At 43.0% G+C, this 27,602-nt stretch overlaps 1 protein-coding gene across 1 annotated transcript; it reads right to left on the bottom strand.

Annotated features, from left to right (window-relative positions):
- Nucleotides 1-5,770: 5,770 nt before the first annotated feature.
- LOC120044624 (E3 ubiquitin-protein ligase RNF12-B-like) lies at nucleotides 5,771-21,267 on the bottom strand. Its single transcript, XM_038989296.1, has 4 exons — nucleotides 20,730-21,267; nucleotides 10,275-10,518; nucleotides 7,412-7,496; nucleotides 5,771-5,845 (listed from the first exon to the last, which is right to left on the bottom strand). The coding sequence occupies exons 1-4, from the start codon at nucleotides 21,066-21,068 to the stop codon at nucleotides 5,812-5,814; spliced, it is 702 nt and encodes a 233-aa protein (XP_038845224.1). The 5' UTR covers nucleotides 21,069-21,267; the 3' UTR covers nucleotides 5,771-5,811.
- Nucleotides 21,268-27,602: the final 6,335 nt, after the last annotated feature.

Raw genomic sequence — 27,602 nt, 5'->3', positions numbered from 1 at the left:
TCTGACTTTGGATTCGTTTACCAAACACGCTAACAAAAATAGCTATTTGGACATAAATGATGGACATTACCGAACAAAACAAACATTTCTTGTGGGAGTCCTGGGAGTGCATTCCGACAAAGATCAGCAAAGGTAAGTGAAGATTTATAATGCTTTTTATGAGTTTTGTTGACTGCACAATTTGGCGGGTAACTGTATGGCTTCCTTTTGTGGCTGAACGCTGTTCTCAGATTATTGAATATTGTGCTTTTGCCGTAAAGCTTTTTGAAATCTGACACAGTGGTTGCATTAAGAACAAGTGTATCTTTAATTCTATGTAAAACATGTATCTTTCATCAAAGTTTATGATGAGTATTTATGTTATTTGACGTGGCTCTCTGCAATTTCTCCGGATATTTTGGAGGCATTTCTGAACATGGCGCCAATGTAAACTGAGGTTTCTGGATATAAATATGAGCTTTATCGAACAAAACATATATGTATTGTGTAACATGAAGTCCTATGAGTGTCATCTGATGAAGATCATCAAAGGTTAGTGATTAATTTAATCTCTATTTCTGCTTTTTGTGACTCCTGTCTTTGGCTGGAGAAATTACTGTTTTTCTGTGATTTTGCGGTGACCTAACATAATCGTCTGTGGTGCTTTCGCTGTAAAGCCTATTTGAAATCGGACACGTTGGTGGGATTAACAACAAGATTACCTTTAAAATGGTATAAGATACATGTATGTTTGAGGAATTTTAATTATGAGATTTCTGTTGTTCGAATTTGGCGCCCTGCACTTTCACTGGCTGTTGTCAAATCATCCCATTAACGGGATTGCAGCCATAAGAAACAAGTAACATCAATAAGGGATCATAGCTTTCACCTGGATTCACCTGGTCAGTCAATGTCATGTTTTGTACACTAAGTGTATATTTCAATATTACCTATATTAACACTACAAAGTAATTCCAAAATAGTTCTTTACAACTGAAAATATATACAGTATATGTGACTTATTTCATAAAAAATTTAAGTAATATAAACAAAGTGTGTTATCGATATACTTAATGTCAATAAGTTACTGCAATTGTTTGTTCATTAAATTGTTCATACTCTAAGAACATGTGATTTTTAAAGCCACTGTAACATTGCCATACTTTACGATAACCAATGTTAACAGAACAAGAACAGTATAAAGTCTTATGGGTAATGCCATTTAACCTATCCCTCTCTAGTATGTCAGAATATTAAACCTATTGTCTTTGTATGTTATGGATCATTCTGACCTGACAAGTCAAACATAAATACGGTATTATACATTGACAGTTGCTCTGCTTGACACCTGCACTTTAAAAAGGGGAACAGGTTATTCAGCCCTATACAAGGTTGACAATAACAGAACCGCCCCATTCTGCTACAGGGAGTAGAGTTTGAGCTGCTCCTCCATGTCTCCCTCAGTCACCTCCCCTAGTGCCTCCTGGTTCTGCATCAGCAGGAGAAAGATGGCCGCCAACTGATCGTTTTGCACCCTAGAACAGATACACACAGACATGATGGCATCGCTTCCAATGCCTGGGTCTATATGACACACTTACAAACTCACACTCATCAATACACACAATAGATACATATAACAAAAACTCAGTGTACACAAACAACACGTGACATCCCAAAACACACACACATGATTTATCTATGTTTGTGTGTAAGACATACACATACAGTGGCTTGCAAAAGTATACACCCCCCTTGCCATTTTTCCTATTTTGTTGCCTTACAACCTGGAATTAAAATTGATTATTGGGGGGGTTTGTATTATTTGATTTTCTTTTGCAGCAATTACAGCTGCAAGTCTCTTGGGGCATGTCTCTATAACCTTGGCACATCTAGCCACTGAGGCAGGTAGCCTAGTGGTTAGAGCCGTCATAGAGCCGTCATTGTAAATAAGAATTTGTTCTTAACTGACTTGCCTTGTTAAATAAAGGTTAAATCATTTAAAAAATACTTTGGTGTCAAAGTAGTTTTGTTTAAGACTACCAATAAACAGTCTGTGTGACCCTGATTTAGCCCACTGCAGTAAAAGGTTATTAAGGCAAAAACGAAAGTAGGGTGGTTGGCCGGGGTGGATGGGTGGTTGGCCACGCGAATGTCTAGCCACCCAAATGTTGCGTTTTCAAATCTCAGCCCAGACAACTCTTGCATTTTAGCTAATTAGCTACTTTGCAACTACTTAGTACTTTTTTAGCTACTTTGCAACTACTTAGCATTTTAGCTAACCCTTCTCCTAACCCTAACCTTAACCCTTTCACCTAATTCCTAAACCTAACCTTAACCTTTAGTCTAGCTAACGTTAGCCACAACAAATTGCAATTCGTACCATATCATAAGTTTAGCAATTTTGTAACATATCATACGAATTAAAATTCGTCACATATCATACAAAATTGATTGTGGACATCTACAAATTAAATCCGGGACACTATCATACTATTAGAGTGTCCCGGATTTACATTGACTATGTTACGTCTACCCCTGAGTCTAGGTTGCCCCTAGATGTAACAATGTTGTAATTGGAGATAGGACAGGCATACAGTAATACACATTCTAGATAGACCTACAGACACTGGTAGGCTGAACATAAACAGTTTATGAGCAAAACATTTGTTGGGAAGATACCTATATTCCAGTGAGTCAGCCTTATTGCAATAATAATGTTGATCTTTATTTGTCAAGTAGAGACAATCAACATGGCTTGCAAATAGTGGCCTGACTTGCCTTTTCAGGCTACACTGATCAAATGCTGTCACCATCTGGAATAAAAATGCATTTATAGTGAAAGCATTTCAGCTCACACAGACACAGTAAAAAAAATCCCCAATTTAAGTGTCTCACTACCTCGATATTGCCTGCAGAGGGCCCAATGGTATAGCAGCAAAGGTCTAAGGTTCAGGGCTCAGCTATAATTCAACTTCAAAACTGCTCTCTGCAAGCAACCCTGAGTGTGTACAAGCGCAGCTGTTGGCACAAGATTAGTTCTAATTTTGCAGGTGGCTCCTACAATCAGAGTGGTCCTGATTAAAAGTCCCACCCAACCATTAAATTATGAAACTCTTTAATACTATCATAGCAGCCATTTTGGGTGTGCAGTAAGTGAGTAACTGATTTTCTCTCAGGCATCTGTTTAGCAGGTGCCACGCACCACCAACCAATTCCAAATGGATTCCCCTCTGGCACCAGCATTAAGAGGTAAAGAATGTGCCTCTGTGAATGATTCCTCACAGATGTCATCTCAATAGAAGGTGGTGGGGGGGTCTCCCCTGCAGCACTGATGATGACCCACATTGGTGCCCCAGTGCAGTATTTCCTATGAGCGCAGGACCCTTTGTTTTCAATGGCCGTGAGACAGCAGCATATGAAAACTATTAACTGTATCCTTAGGGAACCTGAAGCTCCAGGATATTAGACTGTCTGAAGACACAGGGGGACGTAGATGGGGGGATGTTTGGGAAGTGATGTACAGTGCATTCGGAAAGTATTCAGACCCGTTTACTTTTTTTCACATTTTGTTACGTTACAGCCTTATTCTAAAATGGATTAAATTGTAAATTAGGTATTTATTTTTATTTTTTTATAAATTAGCTAAAATGTCTAAAAACCTGTTTTCGATTTGTCATTATGGGGTACTGTGTGTAGACTGATGAGGAAAATAAAATATTTAATACATTTTAGAATGGCTGTAACGTAACAAAATGTGGAAAAGGGTAAGTGGTCTGAAAACTTTCCGAATGCACTATAGGTCTGGTGGTCGATGGCGGGGATCAAACAGAAAGTGTAATATAGAAAGGATAAAGCAAGCTCTGCCAGAATGTGCCCAGATGTGTGCTCTACCACATCAGTGGAAGCCTATCAGTGGCTAACAGGTCCCTTCAAAAACAAAAAAACAATAGCCACCAGCCCAATCGCCTGGTGGCAAGGTACACTGTTGGTGATGTCATACTAGTGTAATCAGTAAATGGGTAAATGCATCGATACACACTGCTTTCACCAGAGTCATATACACAGTGCCTTCGGAAAGTATTGAGACCCCTTGACTTTTTCCAAATGTTGTTACGTTACAGCCTTATTCTAAAATGTATTAAATAGTTTTTTCCCCTCAATCTACACACAATACCCCATAACGACAAAGCAAAAACTGTTTTAGACATTTTTGCAAATTTATAAAAAATACAAAACTGAAATATGACATTTACATAAGTATTCAGACCCTTTACTCAGTACTTTGTTGAAGCACCTTTGGCAGCGATTACAGCATAGAGTGTTCTTGGGTATGACGCTACAAGCTTGGCACACCTGTATTTGGGGAGTTTCTCCCATTCTTCTCTGCAGATCATATCAAGCTCTGTCAGGTTAGATGCGCAGCATCGCTACACAGCTATTTTCGGGTCTCTCCAGAGATGTTCGATCATGTTCAAGTCCGGGCTCTGACTGGACCACTCAAGGACATTCAGAGATTTGTCCCGAAGCCACTCCTTTGTTGTCTTGGCTGTGTTCTTAGGGTCGTTGTCCTGTTGGAAGGTGAACCTTCGCCCCAGTCTGAGGTCCTGAGCGCTCTGGAGCAGATTTTCATCAAGGATTTCTCTACTTTGCTCTGTTCATCTTTGCCTCGATCCTGACTAGTCTCCTAGTCCCTTCCGCTGAAAAACATCCCCAAAGCATGATGCTGCCACCACCATGTTTCACTGTGGAGATGGAGCTAGATTTCCTCCGGAAGTGACGCTTGGCATTCAGGCTAAAGAGTTCAATCTTGGTTTCATCAGACCAGAGTGTCTTTAGGTGCCTTTTGGCAAACTCCAAGTGGGCTGTCATGTGCCTTTTACTGAGGAGTGGCTTGCGTCTGGCCACTCTACCAAGGCCTGATTGGTGAAGTGCTGCAGAGATGGTTGTCCTTCTGGAAGTTTCTCCCATTTTCACAGAGGAACTCTAGAGCTCTGTCAGAGTGACCATCAGGTTCTTGGTCACCTCCCTGACCAAGGCCCTTCTCCCACGATTGCTCAGTTTGGCTGGCCTGCCAGCTCTAGGAAGAGTCTTGGTGGTTCCAAACTTCTTCCATTTAAGAATGACGGAGGCCTCTGTGTTCTTGGGGACCTTCAATGCTGCAGACATTTTTTGGTACCCTTTCCCAGATCTGTGTCTTGACACAATCCTGTCTCGGAGCTCTACGGACAATTCCTTCGACCTCATGGCTTGGTTTTTGCTCTGACATGCACTGTCAATTTTGGGACCTTTATATAGACAGGTGTGTGCCTTTGCAAATCATGTTCAAACAATTGAATTTACCAGAGGTGGACTCCCATCAAGTTGTAGAAACATCTCAAGGATGATCAATGGAAACAGGATGCACCTGAGCTCAATTTCGAGTCTCATAGTAAAGGGTCTGAATACTTATGTAAATAAGGTATGTTTTTTTTATATATTGGCAACAAAATAAAACAACTTTTCGCTTTGTCATTATGGGGTATTGTGTGTAGATTGTATTTTTATTTATTTTATCCATTTTAGAATAAGGCTGTAACGTAATAAAATGTGGAAAAGGTCAAGGGGTCTGAATACTTTCCAAAGGCACTGTACATGGCTCTGCCCTTCACCAGTGATGGCGTGCCAGTCACAGTGTGTCACACCCTGGGTAGTGGGTGAGGGGAGCAAGGAGAGGGAGGTGAGGTGGTATTTTTTAGACTTGGGAGAGGATAAGAGGCTCTGGGGGGGTTAAAGTTTAATGATACCTTACCCATAATCCTTCCTAACTCACAGTGTGCTTGTCGATGTTGCTTATAGAGAGGTAAAGTCAGGTGTGAGCTCTATCCTGAAAAGATAAAGGCAGGGTGAAAGCTGTTATGTAGCAGCACAGAACTCTACACAATTACACAGCTTGGAAACAGACAACTTAACCACAGCTTTGTCCCCAACGTTGGCACTTATGGCAATGCAAATAGGTTTCACATGCTTACATATTTTCCACATAAAACCTAGTGCCAAAAGGAAAACATTGCACTGAGCTTTATGAAATCAAGTTTAGGCCAGAGTTGTGGTTGAGTTTAATTCATGGTTGGTGTGGTGAGCAAGTACATGCTGTGCTCTTGTGTGTAAACACATAAGTGAACGGCACAGGGATTTAGTAACATATAGCTGGGTTTGGGGCTGGAATGGGACTATAGTTAATCGTATAAGGATGTATTAATACATCGTTGGTCATTTAAAACTATGAGTCACTGCTCAGGCTTCAAACAAGAGTGGAAGCATACTCCCCAAAAAAGACAAAGAAAAACATTCCTGAAACTCACATGCCTTTCCTCCCTTCCTCCTTCTTCCACAGCTCGCAACTCTATGGGAACATAACAAACCAACAGAGCCAAGCATGGCAGATATTTTAAGACCTTGATTAAATTCCTGTGTTAGAAGGCACAAGCCACCAATCACATGGCGTTTAAGACATCCACTCCCCTCGCTATAGAAACTGGGGAAACCCCCCCCCCCCCCCCAAAAAAACGGTAAGTGCTGCTATTAATCCATGTTATTGCCACACCCCTAAACAGAGTCTACATCCGCCCCCTGCACGCTCACTCACTAAGTCATTCCAACCCTGGGCCCCAGGCTCACTGCACCGCTCCACTAGCAGAGAACAGGACTGGCTAAACCAAAAGATAGGAGGTATCTTGAGGTGTTACATCACTTAACGCCTCCCTCCCTCTGCTTATGCAAGTTCAAGCCCTAGGATGTGAGAGAGAGAGAAAAAGAGAGAGGCTGTTCGCTCCCTATGCCGGCCTCCCACCACAAGCTCACCACAGTCTGTAAGATGATGTTTAGCATCACAAACTAACAGTAACCTTTAGGCTTCAAAACAAGCAGTCTTTGTTGTTGTTTTTGTCTCCTTAAGTGCCCCTCAATTTTCTTCAGTGAAGTTCACTAATCTTATTTTACAATCTGGTGACCTATAAAGATACAGAACATCCCACCGCACACACTGGTTGAATCAACGTTGTTTCCACGTCATTTCAATGAAATTACTTTCAACCAATGTGGAATAGACGTTGAATTGACGTCTGTGCCCAGTGGGATGTCTCAAGTCTACATTTCTTTTGAGGGAGTTAGTAGCTACAGGTATAAAGTCTTGAAAGTCCCTCACTGCTTTGGTGGGTTATTGGTTTAACTGTCCACTGTGTGACCAACCACCTCCGATGTTGTCATAGATGTGTCATAGATGTTGTCATAGCACCTAAATGCCAGGTCAACACACAAGGACAGGATAGGGGAGGGAGGAAGAGAGGGAGAAGGTGGTTGCATTGGCATGCAGTAGGAGGATAGGTTAACTGGAGTCATGCTACAGTGCCAGGAGAAGGGGGGCAGTAGGGAGAGAGGGGGGGGCACTCACCTCTGCTCCTCCTCCATCTCCTCCTTGGTCATCAGCTTCTCCAACTTGCTAATCTTCATTCCTGGGGTAAAGTGCACCTCCTCAGCTGATGCCACGTCAGAGAAAACAGGAGGGACCATGGTCAACACACACTTACACATCATTCATACATACAGTACACACACGTGCATGTTCACACAAACGCACGCATGCACACACACAGATAAATGTTTGTAGGATTTCTAAGTCCTCTGGGACCTCCGTGGCTGTTAGTTACAGTCCTGTTGTTGCTACAGTATATCAGGATTACAGGAAGGACACACAGTGGTAGAGTACAGTCAAAACAGAGCCAAGAGGGACCGTGTGGCCGTAATTCAATTCAGAGTCAGATGGCTGATTCACTTTTATGTGAACCAACGTCACTGATTCAATTTACAGTACACAGAGTGACATTACAACACTGTGCTATTGGTGGAACCAGACCCCAACAGTCCCGTGTCTTAGTGAGGCAGTTTGTCTCTCATTTAGAGGAATACACTTTACTGATACAGACAGCGGTACAAACCAGGCCATATCCTATAGACAGGTCTGATAGTGAAAGAGACACTGTTCAGTTTTTCAAGGAGTCCATTCTACCGAGAAGATACAAGCTCAATAATTAGATGTAATGTGGTGTTTCATGTAACACCTGAAAGGGTACATAGAGATCTTAAACATGATCACAGGATGACAAGAGTTAAGACCTCACATAGTTGTAGCTCCATGGAACTGCATGACGGTGAACTAGTGTTCATTTTCTGTCCTTAGGTAACTGTCAAGTTCAAATGATGCAATAAATACACTGAGTGTACAAAACATTAAGAATGCCTACTCTTTCCATGACATAGACTGACCAGGTGAATCCAGATGCAAGCTATGATCCCTTATTGATGTCACTTCTTAAAATCCACTTCAATCAGTGTAGATGAAGGGGAGGAGACGGGTTAAATAAGGATTTTTAAGCCTTGAGACAATTGAGACATGGATTGTGTATGTGTGCCATTCAGAGGTCGAATGGGCAAGACAAAATATTTAAGTGCCTTTGAACAGGGTATGGTAGTAGGTGCCAGGCGCACCGGTTTGTGTCAAGAACTGCAACACTGCTGGGTTTTTCACGCTCAACAGTTTCCTGTGTGTATCAAGAATGGTCCACCACCCAAAGGACATCCAGCCAACTGAACACAACTGTGGGAAGCATTGGAGTCAACATGGGCCAGCATTCCTGTGGAACACTTTCGGCACCTTGTGCTGACGAATTGAGGCTGTTCTGAAAGCAAAAGGGCTGGGGTGCAACTCAATATTAGGAAGGTGTTCCTAATGTTTTGTATAATCAATGTACATTCCTTGCTAACCAGTTTGTTCTAAAAACCAAACTCCCCTACAGTGATCATGTCACGGCCGTTAAAAGAAGAGGACCAAGGTGCAGCGTGGTGAGCGTACATTTTCTCTTTATTTGGAAAAAGACGCCTAACAAAACAACAAACACTACAAAAACAAACCGTGAAGCTAAAGGCTATGTGCCCTAAACAAAAGTCAACTTCCCACAAAACAGGTGGAAAAAAGAGCTACCTAAGTATGGTTCTCAAATCAGAGACAACGATAGACAGCTGCCTCTGAGAACCACACCTAGCCAAACACAAAGAAATAGAAAACAGAAATAAAGAAACTAGAATAAAGAGAATAAAAACCTCTCTATGGCCAGGGCGTGACAGATCATCCATCCATGTCACTTAATGAAACTCATGTTTCACTGTCAATCAACAGTTAACTGTTGGTGAGGTGGAGACATGAGATCAAATTTGGCCTCAAAGTCCACGTTTCCCCTTTACCATCTCAACATGCAAAACGGCAGCTTTACTATATGTTTTGTCCTGGAATGGAGTTCTCCCCTGCACACACATACAGTGATGATTGCCCGCTAGCAGCAGCAGTGGTCAGTATGCTATTCAGTGAGGATATACTGTAAGGCAGGGTTCCCCAACTGGTGGCCCTCTGGCCGAATTTGGCCCACAGGTGATTTTATTTGTCCACCCAAGTTCTTTTAGCAAAAAAATAAAAACATGCATATTTAATTTTTTATTGTTGGACTTACAAAACAACAGCAAATCAGTTCCAAGTTATTTTAATTTTGAAAATCTGTTCCAAAGTATTGCCACTCATAATAGAGAGATATACAGTTATGTGATCGTATACTATGTTATTATGTTTTAGTCAAATATGATACAGTATGTGTTTGGGATTTTTGCAGTCAATTTGCAGTCTACAAATAATTTGTAACAAAAGGAGGCGTCCAACCGAAACCTAGTCAGATATATACGTGACAGTATAAAAGGCCATGTAGGCACAAAGCTCTTGTGTTTGTGTGGCTGTATTGTACAGTATTCCAGGGAGGCCTGACCTCTCACCTGGAAACACTTACTGTAATCTGGCAAAATGAGACCTGCCTCAATGGAGACCTGGGGCCTCGAGGGATCAGAAAAGACCTGACTGAAAGACAAAATGGTGGCTGGTTTGAATGCACGACTCAGTTCCAGTAAAAGGAGGGAAAGTCTCAAGACTGCAAGGGGATGTGTCAGTGGAGGATATACCCCCACAGTGTATATACAAGCCAGTGTATCTGCTAGCCACCCCAGATCCAGTTTAAATGAGGATTTACTGGGTATGCAGTGATGTGCATCCGGTTAATGCTGGCTAATGCATTAGGGCCCTTTGAGGTTGGTTTGATGCAGTTAGTCATTGCTAATGTCAATCCATTCAGGGAGTCAAACTTGATCTGCTTTTGTACGACTGACTGTACCCACAGCTGACAATTAGCTGACACCAAAAAACGATTAAAACATACTACCGTTGCTCTCAAGGTCCTCTGGCTCTGGCACGAAGATGGGCTCAGGGGTGGGTTCCCTCGCTGGCTTGGGTTCCCTTGCTGGCTCAGGGGTGGGCTCTCTGACGGGGACCTCCTTCACCACAGATACAGGTTCAGGTTCGGCGATGAGCTCAAGGATGGGCTCCTCAACAACGACTGGGATGGGCTCTGGCTCAGTGATGGGCTCAGGCACGGGTTCTGGCTCAACCACGGGCTCTGGCACAGCCTGCAGGGACAAAGTGTATAACAGATATAATCTACTGTACACCTGAAATGCTGTTTAAAACAATGGAATTGTGATTAATATTGAGCAAGAAATCTGACCACGAACATTACTTTGTTTTCCAATGGCCTTCAATGGTCAGTGTAGCGGCTAATGTAGGTTAATAGGGAATTGTGTTGTATTTTTAACCTAGCAGTCCTAGGTTCTAAATATAGCAGAGCTTTAGGCTAGATTTGTTTCTATAGTACCGGAGACAATTACATTAGTGGAACCAACAACTCACGGTAATAACAATAAAAACGGATGAGTGTTGTTTGTCATGCATAGCCTCCTGGGGAATATAAGACAGAGATGACTGAGCCCAGTGGTTGTATATGAGAACTCATCAGCTCAACCAGTACTGACTTTGGGAAACTGCCAAGAATAGAACCACTGAACAGAACTCATGCAAAAATACAGAGGGAGTGTCTGTCAAATTGTCACTTAAGACAGCAATAGGACACCCCCATAGTATCCAAATTGCCCCAGTCTATAAGGAGTAGGTCTATGGTGGGGAAATATGGCCATATACTTAAACGGTATCGCATCCCACATTCTATAAAAAGTAGAAAAGGATTTTTTCTGCTCTGAAATTGGTGCTGGAGGGACATAACCCAGAATATCATCCTTCACATGCTGAAATGTAAAACCTGCATATTTTGTGCAAACCTCTACAAATTGCTGACTCAACTGCTGAGCTCTGTGGACGTGATAACCTCTTGACACATTGTAATGGTTTTTCTGTGTGACAGCTGTCATTTGCAGCTCTCTTTCAGGTTCTTGTTTAGTGGCTGTGTCCTCTCTGTATGCCGCCTGCCAATGACACAGGCACAAATAAACCCCCCTTCAATCCATCTCCTCCCCTCCCTCTCCAGAACTTTCCCTAGCCCTGACAGAACTGGATTCGCAGGAACTCACACACACACACACGCACACACACACACACACACACACACACACACACACACACACACAACAAAAATATATTTTAATGCTTTTGGTGTCTGATACTTGGGAGAACTAATCTCACAGTGAGGACACAGAGAGACAGTGAGGTCACATATGGGGACACAGTGGGCTCAGGGCTTGACGCGCTGCCAGAGGCCTCCTGTCATCTCTGATCAGAGTAACAATGGCTAAAGCCTAGAACTACGAGTATAAGTAGGGTGCTCATTTACAGTAAAGTCCAGCTCTAAAGTAGTTTTAAATTCTACAAATGTAGAAGACCAAAGTGACAAAGTGAAGGAAAGAAGCTGAAGGCGATTTAATCAAAATATTAAATGTTTTGTTGACATTTCTGCCTGTGGCGGTTCATATTTGTGTCTGTATAAATTGTCCACATGACTTTAAAGTGTATATTAAATTTAGCAGAGGAAGCTCATGGCCACCTGTGTCACAACCCTACCCCTCCACTTGGAGCAGACTTTATGACGATGGACATGTCGACTAACCCACCACAGTAACAAATGGTAGTAGACAGAGCAGGACAGGGGCACGGATTCTACCAGGCCCAACTGTGTCTCATAGCCTAACCCTGAGCAGCCCTCTTTAGACTACTCACACCCAGCCACTGGAATGGAATCCATTTAGCAGACCTACCCACCAACAGCCTCTTCCCCTCTGTCACTGAATTCCTCAGCTATTAAACACCAAAATACTCCATGCATAAGACCCAACTCACACATTGACAAAAGCTATCTTATTCAGGGTCATAATAGGGCTGAATGTAGGTCTATAGAATCCCTTTAGAGCAATGGTATTCAAACCTTTTCAGCGGGGACCACATTTTTTGGGACAGAATTTCTCGCAATGAAAATAAACCAACAAATACATTTCCTCAAAAACCCCACTGCAGTTCCCCTGACCTTGAATACCACTGATTTAGAATGAGATGATGCATTGCTCACATTTTGTAAGTCTAAGATTCAGCATCATCACCAATACTCCATTTTTACATCTCCTAATTTGGTCAGAGAGCTCTCTCTAGTAGAAGTGTATGAGGTCATTATTCCATTCTGCATCAGTCATCATCTCTTAGGCTCCTCAAGTAACTTTCATTTTTCTAACGGTGTCTGTACCACCCAGACACCAAACGTAGTCCAAGAGCTGTAAGATGGTTTGCAGAGGATTTAGGGCCCTGTTAACAACTGCCTGTCAAATTAACCCCTCACTCAGCTCATACAGTGACATTGACTTCTGACCTCATGCTGTAAATGTGGCATCCACTGACATGCACTCAGCCATTTTGGGTCAGTACACTCTTAGAAAAAAGGGTTCCAAAAGGGTTATTCGGCTGTCCCCATAGGAGAACCCTTTTTGGTTCCAGGTAGAACCTTTTTGTCTTAGCGTGTATGGGCCATGACCTCACAGCATGAGCACATCAAATCAAATTGTATTTGTCACATGCTTCGTAAACAACAGGTGTAGACTAACAGTGAAATGCTTACTTAGAAATAGTGACAAGGAATAAATAGTGACACAAGGAATAAACAGTTGATAACAATAATGAGTAACAATAACGGTTATATACAGGGAGTACCAGTACCGAGTCGATGTGCAGAGGTATGAGGTAATTGAGGCAGCTATGTTCATATAGATAGAGGTAAAGTGACTAGGCAACTAGGCGACTAGATAGACAGTAGCAGCAGTGTATGTGGTAAGTGTGAAAGTGTGTGTATGGGTGTGTGTGTATGTGAGCTCAGTATGCATGTTTGCATGTGTTATGTTTGGGTGGGCGCATGTAGTGTGTATGTGTGTGTGTGTGTGGGGTGTCAGTGTAAGTATGTGTGTGTGGGGGGGGGGGGGGGGGGGGGGGGGGGGGTAGAGTCCAGTGTGTGCATAGAACCAGTGCATTTGATTAGCTATTCAGCAGTCCTGTTTAGCAGTCTTATGGCTTAGAGGTATAAGCTCTTCATGGTCCCTTTTCTTCCGGACTTGGTGAACTGGTACCGCTTGCTGTGTGGTAGCAGACAGAACAGTCTATGGCTTGGGTCACTGGAGTCTTTGACAATTTTATGGGCCTTCTTCTGACACCACCTGGTATAGAGGGCCTGGATGGCGGGGAGCTTGGCCCCATACTCACCACCTTGCAGTTTTCGTACCAAGAGGTGATGCAGCCAGTCAAGATGCTCTCAATGGTGCAGTTGTAGAACTTTTTGAGGATCTGAGGGTCCATGCCAAATCTTTTCAGCCTCCTGAGGCGCATGCTCTGAGTACTCGTTCTGGTATTCCGTCTGGCCCATCGGCCTTGTAAATGTTATCCTGTTTAATGGTCTTACATCGTCTACGGAGAGCGAGATCACACAGTTGTCCGGTACAGCTGATGCTCTCATGCATGGTTCAGTGTTGCTTTCCTCGAAGTGAGAATAGAAGGCATTTAAGCTTGTCGGGTAGGCTTGCGTCGCTGGGCAGCTCACAGCTGAGTTTCCCTTTGTAATCTGTAATAGTTGGCAAGCCCTGCCACATCCATTGAGCGTCAGAGTCGGCGTAGTAGTATTCGATCTTAGTCCTGTATTGATGCTTTGCCTGTTTGATGGCTCATCGGAGGTCGTAGCGGGATTTCCTATGTGTCCAGATTAGTGTTCCGCTCCTTGAAAGCGGCAGCTCAGTGCGGATGTTGCCTGTAATCCATGGCTTCTGGTTGGGGTATGTACATACGGTCACTGTGGGGACGAAGTCGTCGATGCACTTATTATGAAGCCAGTGACTCATGTTGTAAACTCCTCAATGCCATCGGATGAATCCTGGAATATATTCCAGTATGTGCTAGCAAAACAGTCCTGTAGCTTAGCATCCGCTTCATCGGACCACCTTCGTATTGAACACGTCAGTAGTACTTGCTATTTTAGTTTTTGTTTCTAAGCAAGAAGCAGGAGGATAGAGTCATGATCTGATTTGCCAAAGGGAGGGTGAGGGAGGGCCTTGTATGTGTTTCTGATCAAGAGTTTTGCCGCCTCTAGTTGCACAGGTGACATGCAAAAAAATACAAATGAAATGGATTTCAGTTTCCCTACATTAAAATCACCGGCCACGAGAAACGCCGACCTCTGGATGTGCATCTTGTTTGTTTATGGCCCTATACAGTTCGTTGTGTGGTCTTACTGCCAGCATCGGTTTGTGGTAGTAAATAGACAGCTGCATAGCTGTGTACACCTGATACCTGATACCTGGCATCTGCAACGATGCACAGACCACTGTCAGTGAAGGAGGCAGAAGAGAATGATACCTCTGCAAGTGGATACTGAATAACGTGGCTACCTTTATAGCAACAATAAACAGAAGGGTGATAAACTGCATTGGTCTCACTGGAGAACCTCTTAAGAGTTGTTGGGGTAGGGCCCTTGGCCCGCCAAGTGAAATTCTAGCTGCCCCAGGGAACTTATAGTGCTACCGCGCCCCTTGAGTGGGTGTTGGGCAAGGGTGGTGTTGATACCACACCTCTGATGTAGCGGGATGAACTTTGTGTATTTACTGTCCACATCAAGACTGCATCAGCTGAGAATTCAGCTGAAGCCCCTTGGGTGTATTGTACCCTCTCCTTTACATTGTCCATGCCAGTTCTCTTCTCTTCCTCCATTGATATGACCAGGGGGTACCAGGCTGTTTGTGTCATGTTGTTGCAGTCCATCAGACAATCCCCTGAAAAGAGGCTCAGGGCAATGGGCCAAGACATCTGGGGTGGAATAGTGTCCTGTTGTCTCAGCAACCTCCCACCCCTGCTCTGTGTCTCTGTGTACACACAGACACATTGTTCCCCCAAAGCCACTGCCTTATCGGTGGCTGATATTACCAATGAATGAAACAACGACAGACATACCTCGACAGTGTGTGGAGATATACAGCGAGGAACATTCGGTGGGGTAGCATGAAGCCATTTAGTGTTCAGAACTCTCAAGTGCAGAGCTAGCCATAGGGTGTTGCTAATAGAGGTGTTGTTAACAGGCACAAACACACACAGCTTTGTGTCCTGGCAGTCAATGGTCACAGTGTGCTGTGATGGCCTGCAGGAATGAGATCCTACTCCATTGTGCCATCGATGACATCACCACTGGACCGGAGACCGTGGGTGAGGTTTCATTTCAGCATGTCATTGGCTCTGAATTGAGTCCAAATGTTGATTCTCACAAATAATGATTGACTTGGGATATGTTTGATTATTACTAAAATTATACAATAGTTTTGCCCTTGTTCTGTTATCCGAAACAGCTGACTTTTATTAAGTAAGAACATCCTCAATGATTGAGGCCACATGACGGCAATCAAAAGAGTGAATCACAAGATACAGTTTATCTGTTGTTTTGGCAGAACAATACAGAGCCAGAGCAGCAACACTTCTGTAGGAAACAGCTCAACCCACCATGACTTCCTCCATACATACCAACACTGTATAGAAACCAGCACTGTTTAGACATACAGTATACAGCACTGCAGTTGACGGTAGCTTTTAAGATGAACTACCTGCCAAGAGGCCTGTGCAGGCCTGGCCAATGAACTTACAAAGAGCTGCTGTTTCTTAGCTTTTCACTGGGGGATTGGCTAACCTTTTAAGAATGGAAATGACTCCCTCATGCTTCCTCTCTCCCCCTCTCACTCCGGCACTGGGCAGACCTCCTCCATTCCTCTGTGTTGACTTGTCTAGCGCACAGCGCAGGGCCCAACACGGCCAGAAAAGACACCGGGGTTTCAGCTCTATGGTCAGTCAAGCTGGGGAGAGAGGGAGTCAGTGCCCACTACAGTGTCAGTGCCAACTGCCAACTTCTTGTCATGGGCCAATGCCCGTGTTACAGAGGGGAATTAGCAGTTGTAATGTGATGTGAAGCCATGGCATTGTCTTCTCATGGGGATGGGTGCCTGCCTGGATCTGGTTGTGAAGTCCAGCTGGAAAAGGGAAGGACAACAGGGCCCAGAGCAGACTGTAGCTCCAGCGTGCATGCAGAGGTAGGTAGGCAGAGAAACGAGGGGAAATACCAGAAGAGTTAGGTCAGCGGAGAGCTTGACCAATGAGTAAGCAGCCCTGCAGATTCCATCACAGGCTACTGTTAGGAGTCTGACGAACACACAAGAGAGCTGAGGACTGTTCTGAGAAACACTCCCTAGTCTCCTCTTGTAGTCTGTGTACTATACACATAACTCCCACTGTGTACTGTCTTAAGATAACTCAGATTTACTTATGAACTACCCTCATGGGACAACTGACAAACATTGGATTTACCCAATGAGCACTCAAAGGGTACCATACATTGGCCCTTATATACTAAGAATGTTTTGCCTGCATAAAAACACGTTAACAGCCTTTGACAGGCAGCAAACTACTTCTGGATAACAGTGTCCTCCAAGTTGCATCTGACAAAAGAACAGCTGTCTCCAGCTGTTGCCTGTGTATCTCTGCCTTCTCAGCGTGAGCAGTGAGTTAGCTAGCAGGCCCAGACACATTCACATCTATAGTGTGTTTCAACACGATGGAAGAGGTTAGAATGGAAGGTGCAGAGAGAGAAGAACATCTGCAACACATTTTGGGTTTGTAAACAATTTATTGAGTGTTTTACATGTTCATTTAAATAAAGCAAAAAAGTCACACTTGTGAAAAGACACAATCAACATTTGTGTTGTTCCTCCCTGATACAGTAATTCATGGAAGATGTATCGCTAAAAGAGGCGAGCAAATACAACACTTGATTAACATGATGACATTCAAGCCTGAGGCATAGAACGCTAGCTGAACTCTGACTGTACAACAAGAGAGGATGTTTATGGGGGCAGGGTGTAGAGTGTCACAGCCATTGGAACATGTACAACAAGAAAGGATGTTTATGGGTGCAGGGTGTCACAGCCATTGGAACATGTACAACAAGAAAGGATGTTTATGGGGGCAGGGTGTAGAGTGTCACAGCCATTGGAACATGTACAACAAGAAAGGATGTTTATGGGGGCAGGGTGTCACAGCCATTGGAACATGTACAACAAGAAAGGATGTTTATGGGGGCAGGGTGTAGAGTGTCACAGCCATTGGAACATGTACAACAAGAAAGGATGTTTATGGGGGCAGGGTGTAGAGTGTCACAGCCATTGGAACATGTACAACAAGAAAGGATGTTTATGGGGGCAGGGTGTAGAGTGTCACAGCCATTGGAACATGTACAACAAGAAAGGATGTTTATGGGGGCAGGGTGTAGAGTGTCACAGCCATTGGAACATGGAAAACAAGAAAGGATGTTTATGGGGGCAGGGTGTAGAGTGTCACAGCCATTGGAACATGTACAACAAGAAAGGATGTTTATGGGGGCAGGGTGTAGAGTGTCACAGCCATTGGAACATGTACAACAAGAAAGGATGTTTATGGGGGCAGGGTGTAGAGTGTCACAGCCATTGGAACATGTACAACAAGAAAGGATGTTTATGGGGGCAGGGTGTAGAGTGTCACAGCCATTGGAACATGTACAACAAGAAAGGATGTTTATGGGGGCAGGGTGTAGAGTGTCACAGCCATTGGAACATGTACAACAAGAAAGGATGTTTATGGGGGCAGGGTGTAGAGTGTCACAGCCATTGGAACATGGAAAACAAGAAAGGATGTTTATGGGGGCAGGGTGTAGAGTGTCACAGCCATTGGAACATGTACAACAAGAAAGGATGTTTATGGGGGCAGGGTGTAGAGTGTCACAGCCATTGGAACATGGAAAACAAGAAAGGATGTTTATGGGGGCAGGGTGTAGAGTGTCACAGCCATTGGAACATGTACAACAAGAAAGGATGTTTATGGGGGCAGGGTGTAGAGTGTCACAGCCATTGGAACATGTACAACAAGAAAGGATGTTTATGGGGGCAGGGTGTAGAGTGTCACAGCCATTGGAACATGTACAACAAGAAAGGATGTTTATGGGGGCAGGGTGTAGAGTGTCACAGCCATTGGAACATGTACAACAAGAAAGGATGTTTATGGGGGCAGGGTGTAGAGTGTCACAGCCATTGGAACATGTACAACAAGAAAGGATGTTTATGGGGGCAGGGTGTAGAGTGTCACAGCCATTGGAACATGTACAACAAGAAAGGATGTTTATGGGGGCAGGGTGTAGAGTGTCACAGCCATTGGAACATGGAAAACAAGAAAGGATGTTTATGGGGGCAGGGTGTAGAGTGTCACAGCCATTGGAACATGTACAACAAGAAAGGATGTTTATGGGGGCAGGGTGTAGAGTGTCACAGCCATTGGAACATGGAAAACAAGAATGCTGTTTTACTGCTCATCAATCTCAGCTAGAAGCATACTACAGTATCTCTGCTACCTTAAGGCCAACCCTGACACATATACACATCTATAGAGTGCATATATCACCAGATAGTTAAGTGGGGAGCATTGAGGAGAGAAGGGGGAAGTCTTAATCTCAAAACACAATACAGACATTGACAAGGCCTGGATACTGGGAGTTAATAAGTCATGGCCCCTGATTGGTCACTATAGGCTGACGTGTCTGTGTACATGTATGTATGTTATACTGTGTGCTCCTCCACGACACGTGTGCGCACACACACACACACACACACTCACACAATGTTCCAACGCTGCTACAGCTTGAGTATGGAATAATGGGCTTTAGTGGAGATTGTTTCCTTTCTGGTTTTGACAGGGCCACGATAACATGTGGCATATTCACAGACTACTATAGTTGTAGGGTACCGTTAAAAAGGTTTGCAGACCCGACCCATAACAAGCAAAAAAAGACTGCTGAATATTCAATACTCTCTTTCCTTGTTTGTTACCCTCTGTCTATGGCAATGTGCCATTGAACATTTGATGGAGAAAGTACTGTTCAATACTGTTGATGGAGTATAGTGAGGATATGGAAGAATGACTGTGGGTTGGCTTCTGATCTTAATGTTTCTCTTTACATTTGTCAGCGGCTGCTCTATAGCGGCTGCTCTATAGCGGCTGCTCTATAGCGGCTGCTCTATAGCGGCTGCTCTATAGCGGCTGCTCTATAGCGGCTGCTCTATAGCGGCTGCTCTATAGCGGCTGCTCTATAGCGGCTGCTCTATAGGGTCTATGCTAGTCTATAGGGTTTGAGAAGGGGGTGTGTCCAGGACAGTAACACACATTTATGAGCACCTTACACTGACCCCCACACCCAAAACAACACAGGAGAGTGATAGTGAGAGAAGATTAAGGAACAGAAATGTAAAGTTCAAACAGAAGGGAAGACTATGGACGTGACACAGAGCATGCCTCTGCTGCTAAGCACACACAGACATACAGGAGAAACACGAGCAGACAGAGGGAATGAAGGAGAGGAGAGGGGGAGAGAGGGTTGGGGTAATGATAAGGGAACACTTTTAGCAAAGCAAGCAGCACAGGAAGGAGCCCCAAATTCCACAGCTCCAAGATGTAGCCTCGGTCACAGAGCAAAGGTTTAGTGATTTTAGAACTCTATACCTCCAGTTAAAATGTAAATATGCAGTTTAAATTACATTTGTGCAGAGTAGAGTAGTGCAGGTTAGCTACCAACATGGTAAATGAGAGGCCAAATCAATGATGTGAAACCGGTAAAACATACACACACATGTTATTGTAGATAATATTAGACTTCAATCTTGTGCAGAGCGGAGCAGTGCATGGTGGTTTTCTAATGTGGTAAATGAGAGCCCAGCCCCAGATCATTGATGTGAACTGATGGTGATAAAAGTGGAAAGATTAAACAGACACCATGTTATTTTAATCTAGCCCCTCAGAAAGCCAGCAACACGAGGTGCCATGCCATTCGTACTGTATGTAGACTCGCCAGTGAGCTCCCACAGCCCCAGGGCTGCAGCAGCACAACTTGGCTGGGTCCCATATAGCAGGCAACGGAGAAAAGTTATGTCTCTCATAACAGAGAAGGCTGTATGGGCTGGGTTTGATGTATGATGTTGCAAATGACTGCTTAAGCAGTGCGTAAATGGCACAACTTTACACAAAATTTGATTTAAAACGATATTGATTTAGAATAGTTTCAATTTAAAAGTAGAGCAATTGCAGTGTTTTCTGGCCAGGTACTATGCAACAAAGGCTGTGGTCAGTTCATGAAGTTCTGGAGAGTTGCCAACGAGTCACTTCATCACCTTCAAACCAATTAGTCTAATAATTACCTATGCCCAGATGTTCTATTCATAACACTTCAATGAAGCTAAACAGAATATCTTACCTGAACCTCGGGGATAGTTAAAGAGCCTGAAATTGTCTCTTCTTCTGCAACATTGATCTCTTCAACTACTGGGGCAACTGTTACTGGCTCGGTTAGAACTTCAGCTTCTACCACTTGTGGGGGTACCTTCACTTTTGGTACTATCTCCACTTTTGGTACTTCCACTACTCCTACTGCAGGTGTCAATGCTCTGGAAGGAGGAATGTCGTCTCCGTTGCCTACTTTAACCCTCTTCTTCTGCCCCTCTGGTAGTTTTTTGGGGATGAATTTGGCTGCCAAGACAACAGCAAGAATGGTAAAGAAGAGCGCAGGGAGAATGATAGACGCGTCAAGTTCCATGATGGTAGAATTATTTAAGGTTCACTTGACAATTGTTATGTTTTCTGCAGATGTAATAAATAGAATTTTTATGTGTACATGCAAAATTGTCCTTCTTGTTGCAGATGCCAGCTGGTGTGTAGGTCAGAGTGTAGTCCCGCGCGCACTGTAGATCATCTCACCGCGCTTCCACTAAACACAATCGTATAAACCTGCTGGTGTAAACGCAGGCTATAAAGCTGAGCGTAATTTCGGTCGCGTTCCCCTGCTCAGACGTTGCATTCATCAACCAATGGTTGCGTGCAACGTCATAGACTGTGCCGTCGGGCACCAGCTTGCTATAACGGTGGTTTCAAGAGAACTTGGAACCTGGAAAACTATTTTTCTCAGACGGAGCTCGTTTTTTCCCAGTTGTCTTGAACTCACTGAAGTCGAAGAGTTCCGAGTCTCCAGTTGTCTTGAACTCACTGAAGTCGAAGAGTTCCGAGTCTCCAGTTGTCTTGAACTCACTGAAGTCGAAGAGTTCCGAGTCTCCAGTTGTTTTGAACAGCAATTTTCATATGATTGTATTAGCTGGGTCATTCCTACATTGCGGTGCCTTCCTTTTCTGTCCCAAGGAAATATCACTTCTTATTAAGTTTAAAATGTGGATTCCACAAGGCTTTAAATATAAGGTCAGGTGTCCTTTACCTTAAAAACACAAAAAATATGGATATTGAAAGGGAATTTTATGCATTTTGAACACTTTGTTTCAGTGGAGGTAAGCGTTTTTGCCATGACCCTGGGTGTTATTCATCAAGTTCCACGAAACAGTATCAGCCATAACATATTTAAAATCTTTCTTCATTATTTTATAGTCCTAGTTAAATTCTCTCTTATCAATAAAGTTTTTTTCATGATTATTGTATTTATTATTATTTTATATTTTATCTGTGTCCCTGATATTACCTTCCACCCTGTTAGTTTGTTGTAATTTTCCATTTAAGAAAACAACCCCTTCCCATGATGACACCACATTCAGGAAGTGTCATCATGTCTTTGGTGGGAAAACAACGGTGCAAAGCTAAAGAAATATAAACACTCAGTTTTATATATTTTTCCACTTTTCATGTTAGTCTGTATGTCCCACTCATACATTTCCACCCTGTTGGGCTAAATTATAGTGAAATTTAGCAACATTTCTAAATGTTAAAAAATGTGTGATAGAAAAGTTAAAATCCTGTTCAAGTGGTCACCATTATGCTAGCTCAATCTTCTCACTCGCAGAGCTATGGCTAATTTAGGCTCCAAATGTCCACCCTGTTAGGTTCCACCCTGTTAGGATTATGCACCTTACAGGTTGGAAATGCACCTAAAAAAATGAAGTGCCTGAGCTTGACCAATATGTTTTTTTGAAAAGTCAAACATTTCCCTTTTCTGATAGAATACTTGCATTACATTTTTTCTTCCAAAAGTTATGAGGTCCAAAAGGCACCACCACATTGTAGGAATGAACCAGCTGATAGGTGAGAAAAAAGAAGAAACCTGCACACCACTCTTACTAGTATCACTGCTCTTTATTAATTAAGCTTTACTTATCGGCCTCAAGGCCTTCGTCAGAGCTTTTGTGAGTGTTTACAATTTGTACCCTTATGTAGACTTCGCTCCACCCACATCGGTCCAATGCATAAAATGGGGTTGGAGTCGAGGGAAAATAAGCAAGTGTTACAAAATATAACAATGTGCATTTCATAACTATTCTAATAAAGTCTGTACGTATTATACACGTCTATAAAACCACAATGAGGACAAGTAAGTTTTCATAAATCATTTGGTACAGTGCAAGACAAAACGTCAGAGTAATCTGAAGTGATGGCATTAATTCATGTTCACATTTCCAACATAATATGCATGGTCATTTCATCATTAAGACCTTTCAGGAATAATTTCTGGAGGGTGAAAATCCAAAAACATTCTCTTTTGCTCAGAGTATTATTTATATCCACCTACCCCAGTGATGCGTTGTGCAGACCGCACCACCCTCTGGAGAGCCCTGCGGTTGTGGGCAGTGCAGTTGCTGAACCAGGCGGTGATACAGCCCGACAGGATGCTCTCAATTGTGCATCTGTAAAAGTTTGTGAGGGTTTTAGGTGACAAGCCAAATTTCTTCAGCCTCCTGAGGTTGAAGAGGCGCTGTTGCGCCTTCTTCACCACACTGTCTGTATGGGTGGACCATTTCAGTTTGTCAGTGATATGTACGCCGAGGAACTTAAAACTTTCCACCTTGTCCACTGCTGTCCCGTCGATGTGGATAGGGGGGTGCTCCCTCTGCTGTTTCCTGAAGTCCACGATCATCTCCTTTGTTTTGTTGATGTTGAGTCTGAGGTTATTTTCCTGACACCACACTCCGAGAGCCCTCACCTCCTCCCTGTAGGATGTCTCGTCCATGTCGTTTCTAATGATTGAACTTTTATGTTCACTGATTCTGTTTGAGAGAACGAGAGGTTTTACCTACATAACACAACCCACATGAACATTTAATCATGTAGATAACATGAGTGGTGGAGTACGTAATGTTGTTAATTTGGAACCGTTTTCCTGTTTGTGGGTGGCAGAAATAATTCACATGAGCGGTCATGAGTAGATGTGCTTGTTTTGAGATTTAAGCGAGAGCTACATGTAGCCACGTTTGCACATTTGTTCATACCCTTTGATAGTGAGTTATTAGCCCAGTTATATATTATTTGAAATGGGGGAGTGATTGCTTCCTACAAGAACACAACACGTGTGCATTTCTAGTCATCTTTGAAAAGTGAGTCAAGTAAATAGCTTTTTTCTTGTCTTAAAGGGGCAGTGTTGTATTTTCAGACAGGCTTAAACTAAGTAGCCAATAGGCAGAGGGTAACATAATTTGACTGATTCTCCGTAATAACGGTATGGGAATAATGATGCATTTTATTTTGTAAAGTGGTTCCTTGCATCAAACAGCACAACAACATTTTCAGTCACCTCCTTGTCCGAAGGACATTAAACAGATTCATGTCAAGCCCTGCATGTTTTTTTTCAAGTCTCATGGAATGTAGGCCTACAATGAACACCACACATTGGCTGCTACTGTAGGCTGAATGATAGCTATTTCCATGTTAAAATGTTACGGGATGCATTTTCTCCATTGTTTCTGATGATAGGCCACTCTGGTAGGCCTACATTATGATCAAATAGCCACAGTAGCCTACTTGATTACTGTTAAAACTGTAACTTAAAGTGGGTACAGCCTCAGTGTTCACAGTAAACGCGCACCGGAAGTTGCACAGAACTTTCACAATGTTCAAGTTTGCACTCAGCAGACCTGAAATTTGCTCAGTGCCGAAAACAATTAGAGGGAACATTGGTTGAAGGCCAAACCATTCAGATGCTACAGACGTTTTCTGGTCTGATAAACTGTGCTGTAGCTCTGACACTTTCAACCGCAGATGTGGAAGGGTCACATAGGCGGATGCAGTGGACTGAGACGCAGCCCATGCAAAACAAAAACATATCTCTAGCTTAACCTGACAGATTTTGATGGGGATTTTTGTATTATGTTACTTAGATTGACTCTAGGGGGTTTTAAAGTCACCATTGGCCTCATGGCGAAATACCTGAGCGGTTTCCTTCAAATCAAATCAAATGTATTTATATAGCCCTTCTTACATCAGCTGATATCTCAAAGTGCTGTACAGAAACCCAGCCTAAAACCCCAAACAATGCAGGTGTAGAAGCACGGTGGCTAGGAAAAACTCCATAGAAAGGCCAAAACCTAGGAAGAAACCTAGAGAGGAACCAGGCTATGAGGGGTGGCCAGTCCTCTTCTGGCTGTGCCGGGTGGAGAAATAATAATAATCCTCTCCGGCAACTCAATTAGGAAGGACGCCTGTACAGTATATTTGTATTGACTGGGTTTATTAATACATCATCCAAAGTGCAATTAATAACTTCCCCATGCTCAAAGAGATTTTCAATGTCAGTTTAAAAAAAATAAAAATAAAAATAACTACCAATAGGTGCCCTTTGCAATGCATTGGAAAACCTCCCTGGTCTTGAATCTGTGTGGGTTACAGAAATTAGGTAGTCACTGTTATTGCATACAGAGTGAGTCCACGCAACATATTGTGTGCCTTGCTAAGCACATTTTTCCTCCTGAAATTAAGGGTTGCCATAATAAAGTGGCTGAATATTAATTGACAAGACATTTCAGCTTTCCATTTTTTTATTAATTTGTAAAGATTTTGAAAACATAATTCCACTTCGACATTACAGGGTATTGTGTGTAGGCCAGTCAAACACATGTAAATGTAATCCATTTTAAATTCAGGCTGTAACACAACAAAATGTGGAAAAAGACAAGGGGTGTGAATACTTTCTGAAGGCTCTGTATTACCCTTACGATGTTCGCAATGTCCATGAAAAACTGTTTGTGTGTGTACTCAGATCACTGAATATCCCATTCCCAAATGCCCTGCCCAATTTGACACTATCACAGGCAGATTCACTGCTTCCTCAGTATTTATTATTCACTAGGGTTTGCTTTGGCAACTACCATCACAGGTACCAGTTTAGTAATCTTACAGATGCTAAAACTATTAAACTAACAACTGCAACACTACTGATATGGGGTTAAGGTAAGGGCTAAGGGTAGGCCAATGGTTTTGGATAGTTAGTTGAACAATTTATTGATTTAGTTGAAAATCTATAAACAATCTGTAAAGGGATTCTGATAAATTGGGATGAAACTATGGATATGTAGAATGAAACATATTAAGACGTTGCTGCATGAAAAAAGAATTTATTAACTCATCAATAATTTATTAACTTTGATCTGGTTAGCGTCAAGGTATGTCTGGGTGTACATCTAAATATCTTAGAATTGCTTCCTCTCATCATTCTCCTTTATCTGCCCTGGTCTGGCCAGACAGGATAGGTGAAAGCCCTGATCTGGACAGACAGGATAGGTGAAAGCCCTGATCTGGACAGACAGGATAGGTGAAAGCCCTGATCTGGACCGACAGGATAGGTGAAAGCCCTGATCTGGAGAGACAGGATAGGTGAAAGCCCTGATCTTGACCGACAGGATAGGTGAAAGCACTGATCTGGACAGACAGGATAGGTGAAAGCCCTGATCTGGACAGACAGGATAGGTGAAAGCCCTGATCTGGACAGACAGGATATGTGAAAGCAATATGACAGAACCCTAATAGAGGGCTTCCTTTTTCCAGTCCTGTAGATTTAGATCAGCGCGGCTGAAGGGAAGAGGTCGACCAAAGGAAGCCACATTAGACCACTGAGACGTACCCACGTAGGCTCCTGGTTCACACCATTCCCCCATCGGATCCAAGGCACTATGTGACCGACCCCAGGGACCGTAATAATGCTAAATGTTTGACATGGTGAGCACCTAATGGGTTAAAAACAGCACAAACACTAGATGCATTGACCACAAGTAGCAACACAACCTCTCATCTATAGGCCAATGACAGTATCAATTGGCGCTTATAGGCACTTTTGTCTAAAGACAGTGGAAAACACCTACTGCACAGACATACAGCAATTCACATATTTCAAAGTACTTTCAATAATTTTAGATGACAAAGCCACATTTTTTAAGCACAAAAAAACAGTATTCACTTGACTCCATGTTAACCCCACAGAACAAAGTTATACAAGCAGAATCTGCATTCAAACCATTAACTTGTATTTGCTGAATAACAGTAATGTATTAGCTAGTTGCTTTTGTTTGAATTTACACGAACAAAATACAAAGCAGTTGAATCATTGTAGAGCAGCATATGCCACATAACCTAGAAGCCACGTGGAAAGAACCATGAATTTAGTCTGTCCAAAATATCTACCTATCCCCTCACATAAAATGTATTTGCAACATTTCACAAACCCCCTTAGCTGTACTACACAGAGAAATAAGATCAAGATGTGCAACTACAAGGCCTACAATATGTTTAAACTTTTCCCTGTGCCAGCCCTCATTTCTACTTTCAACACAACTGTATCTTCTGGACTGTAACCCCCACACACTAGTGCCAAGCTAGTGTGAAAACTCTGGCATTGGTGCCCCCTTCTGTATGCGATGGAGAATATAAAATGGTGGCTCAGAATGAAAACACAAGATCAAACACCTCGGGCTCCTTTCCTGGAAAGAGGTTAATTCTAATCTTGGACTAAAAGGCATCCGTGATAGACTTCTCTGAAAGTGCTTTTTGGACCAGGAATGGGCATGATTTGGGTCTAAGAAACCAGCATCTACAACAGGGGTGTTATACTCATTTTGCCCCAAAGGGCCACATTCTGTCTTCACTGAGGTCCACTTGTATTGGTTATATTCCTTGCTGTCAAAATTGGCAAAAAAAATAGTTCTCTATCCATCAAATTTTCTTTGCTCCCCGACTGTCTAGCTTTCATTCCGATGACTGTTAACAAGCTGGACAGTTTAGAGACTATAAAATTATGTCCACTATAATTTCTACACAGTTTCGATGTGGTTTTAGGCATGTCAATTGAGATCGTTCTCCGCAAAATTAGGGG

The sequence above is a fragment of the Salvelinus namaycush genome, chromosome 3, assembly GCF_016432855.1.
Source record: "Salvelinus namaycush isolate Seneca chromosome 3, SaNama_1.0, whole genome shotgun sequence".
Classification (NCBI taxonomy): domain Eukaryota; kingdom Metazoa; phylum Chordata; class Actinopteri; order Salmoniformes; family Salmonidae; genus Salvelinus; species Salvelinus namaycush.
This window is presented reverse-complemented; position numbering and strand designations above follow the sequence as displayed.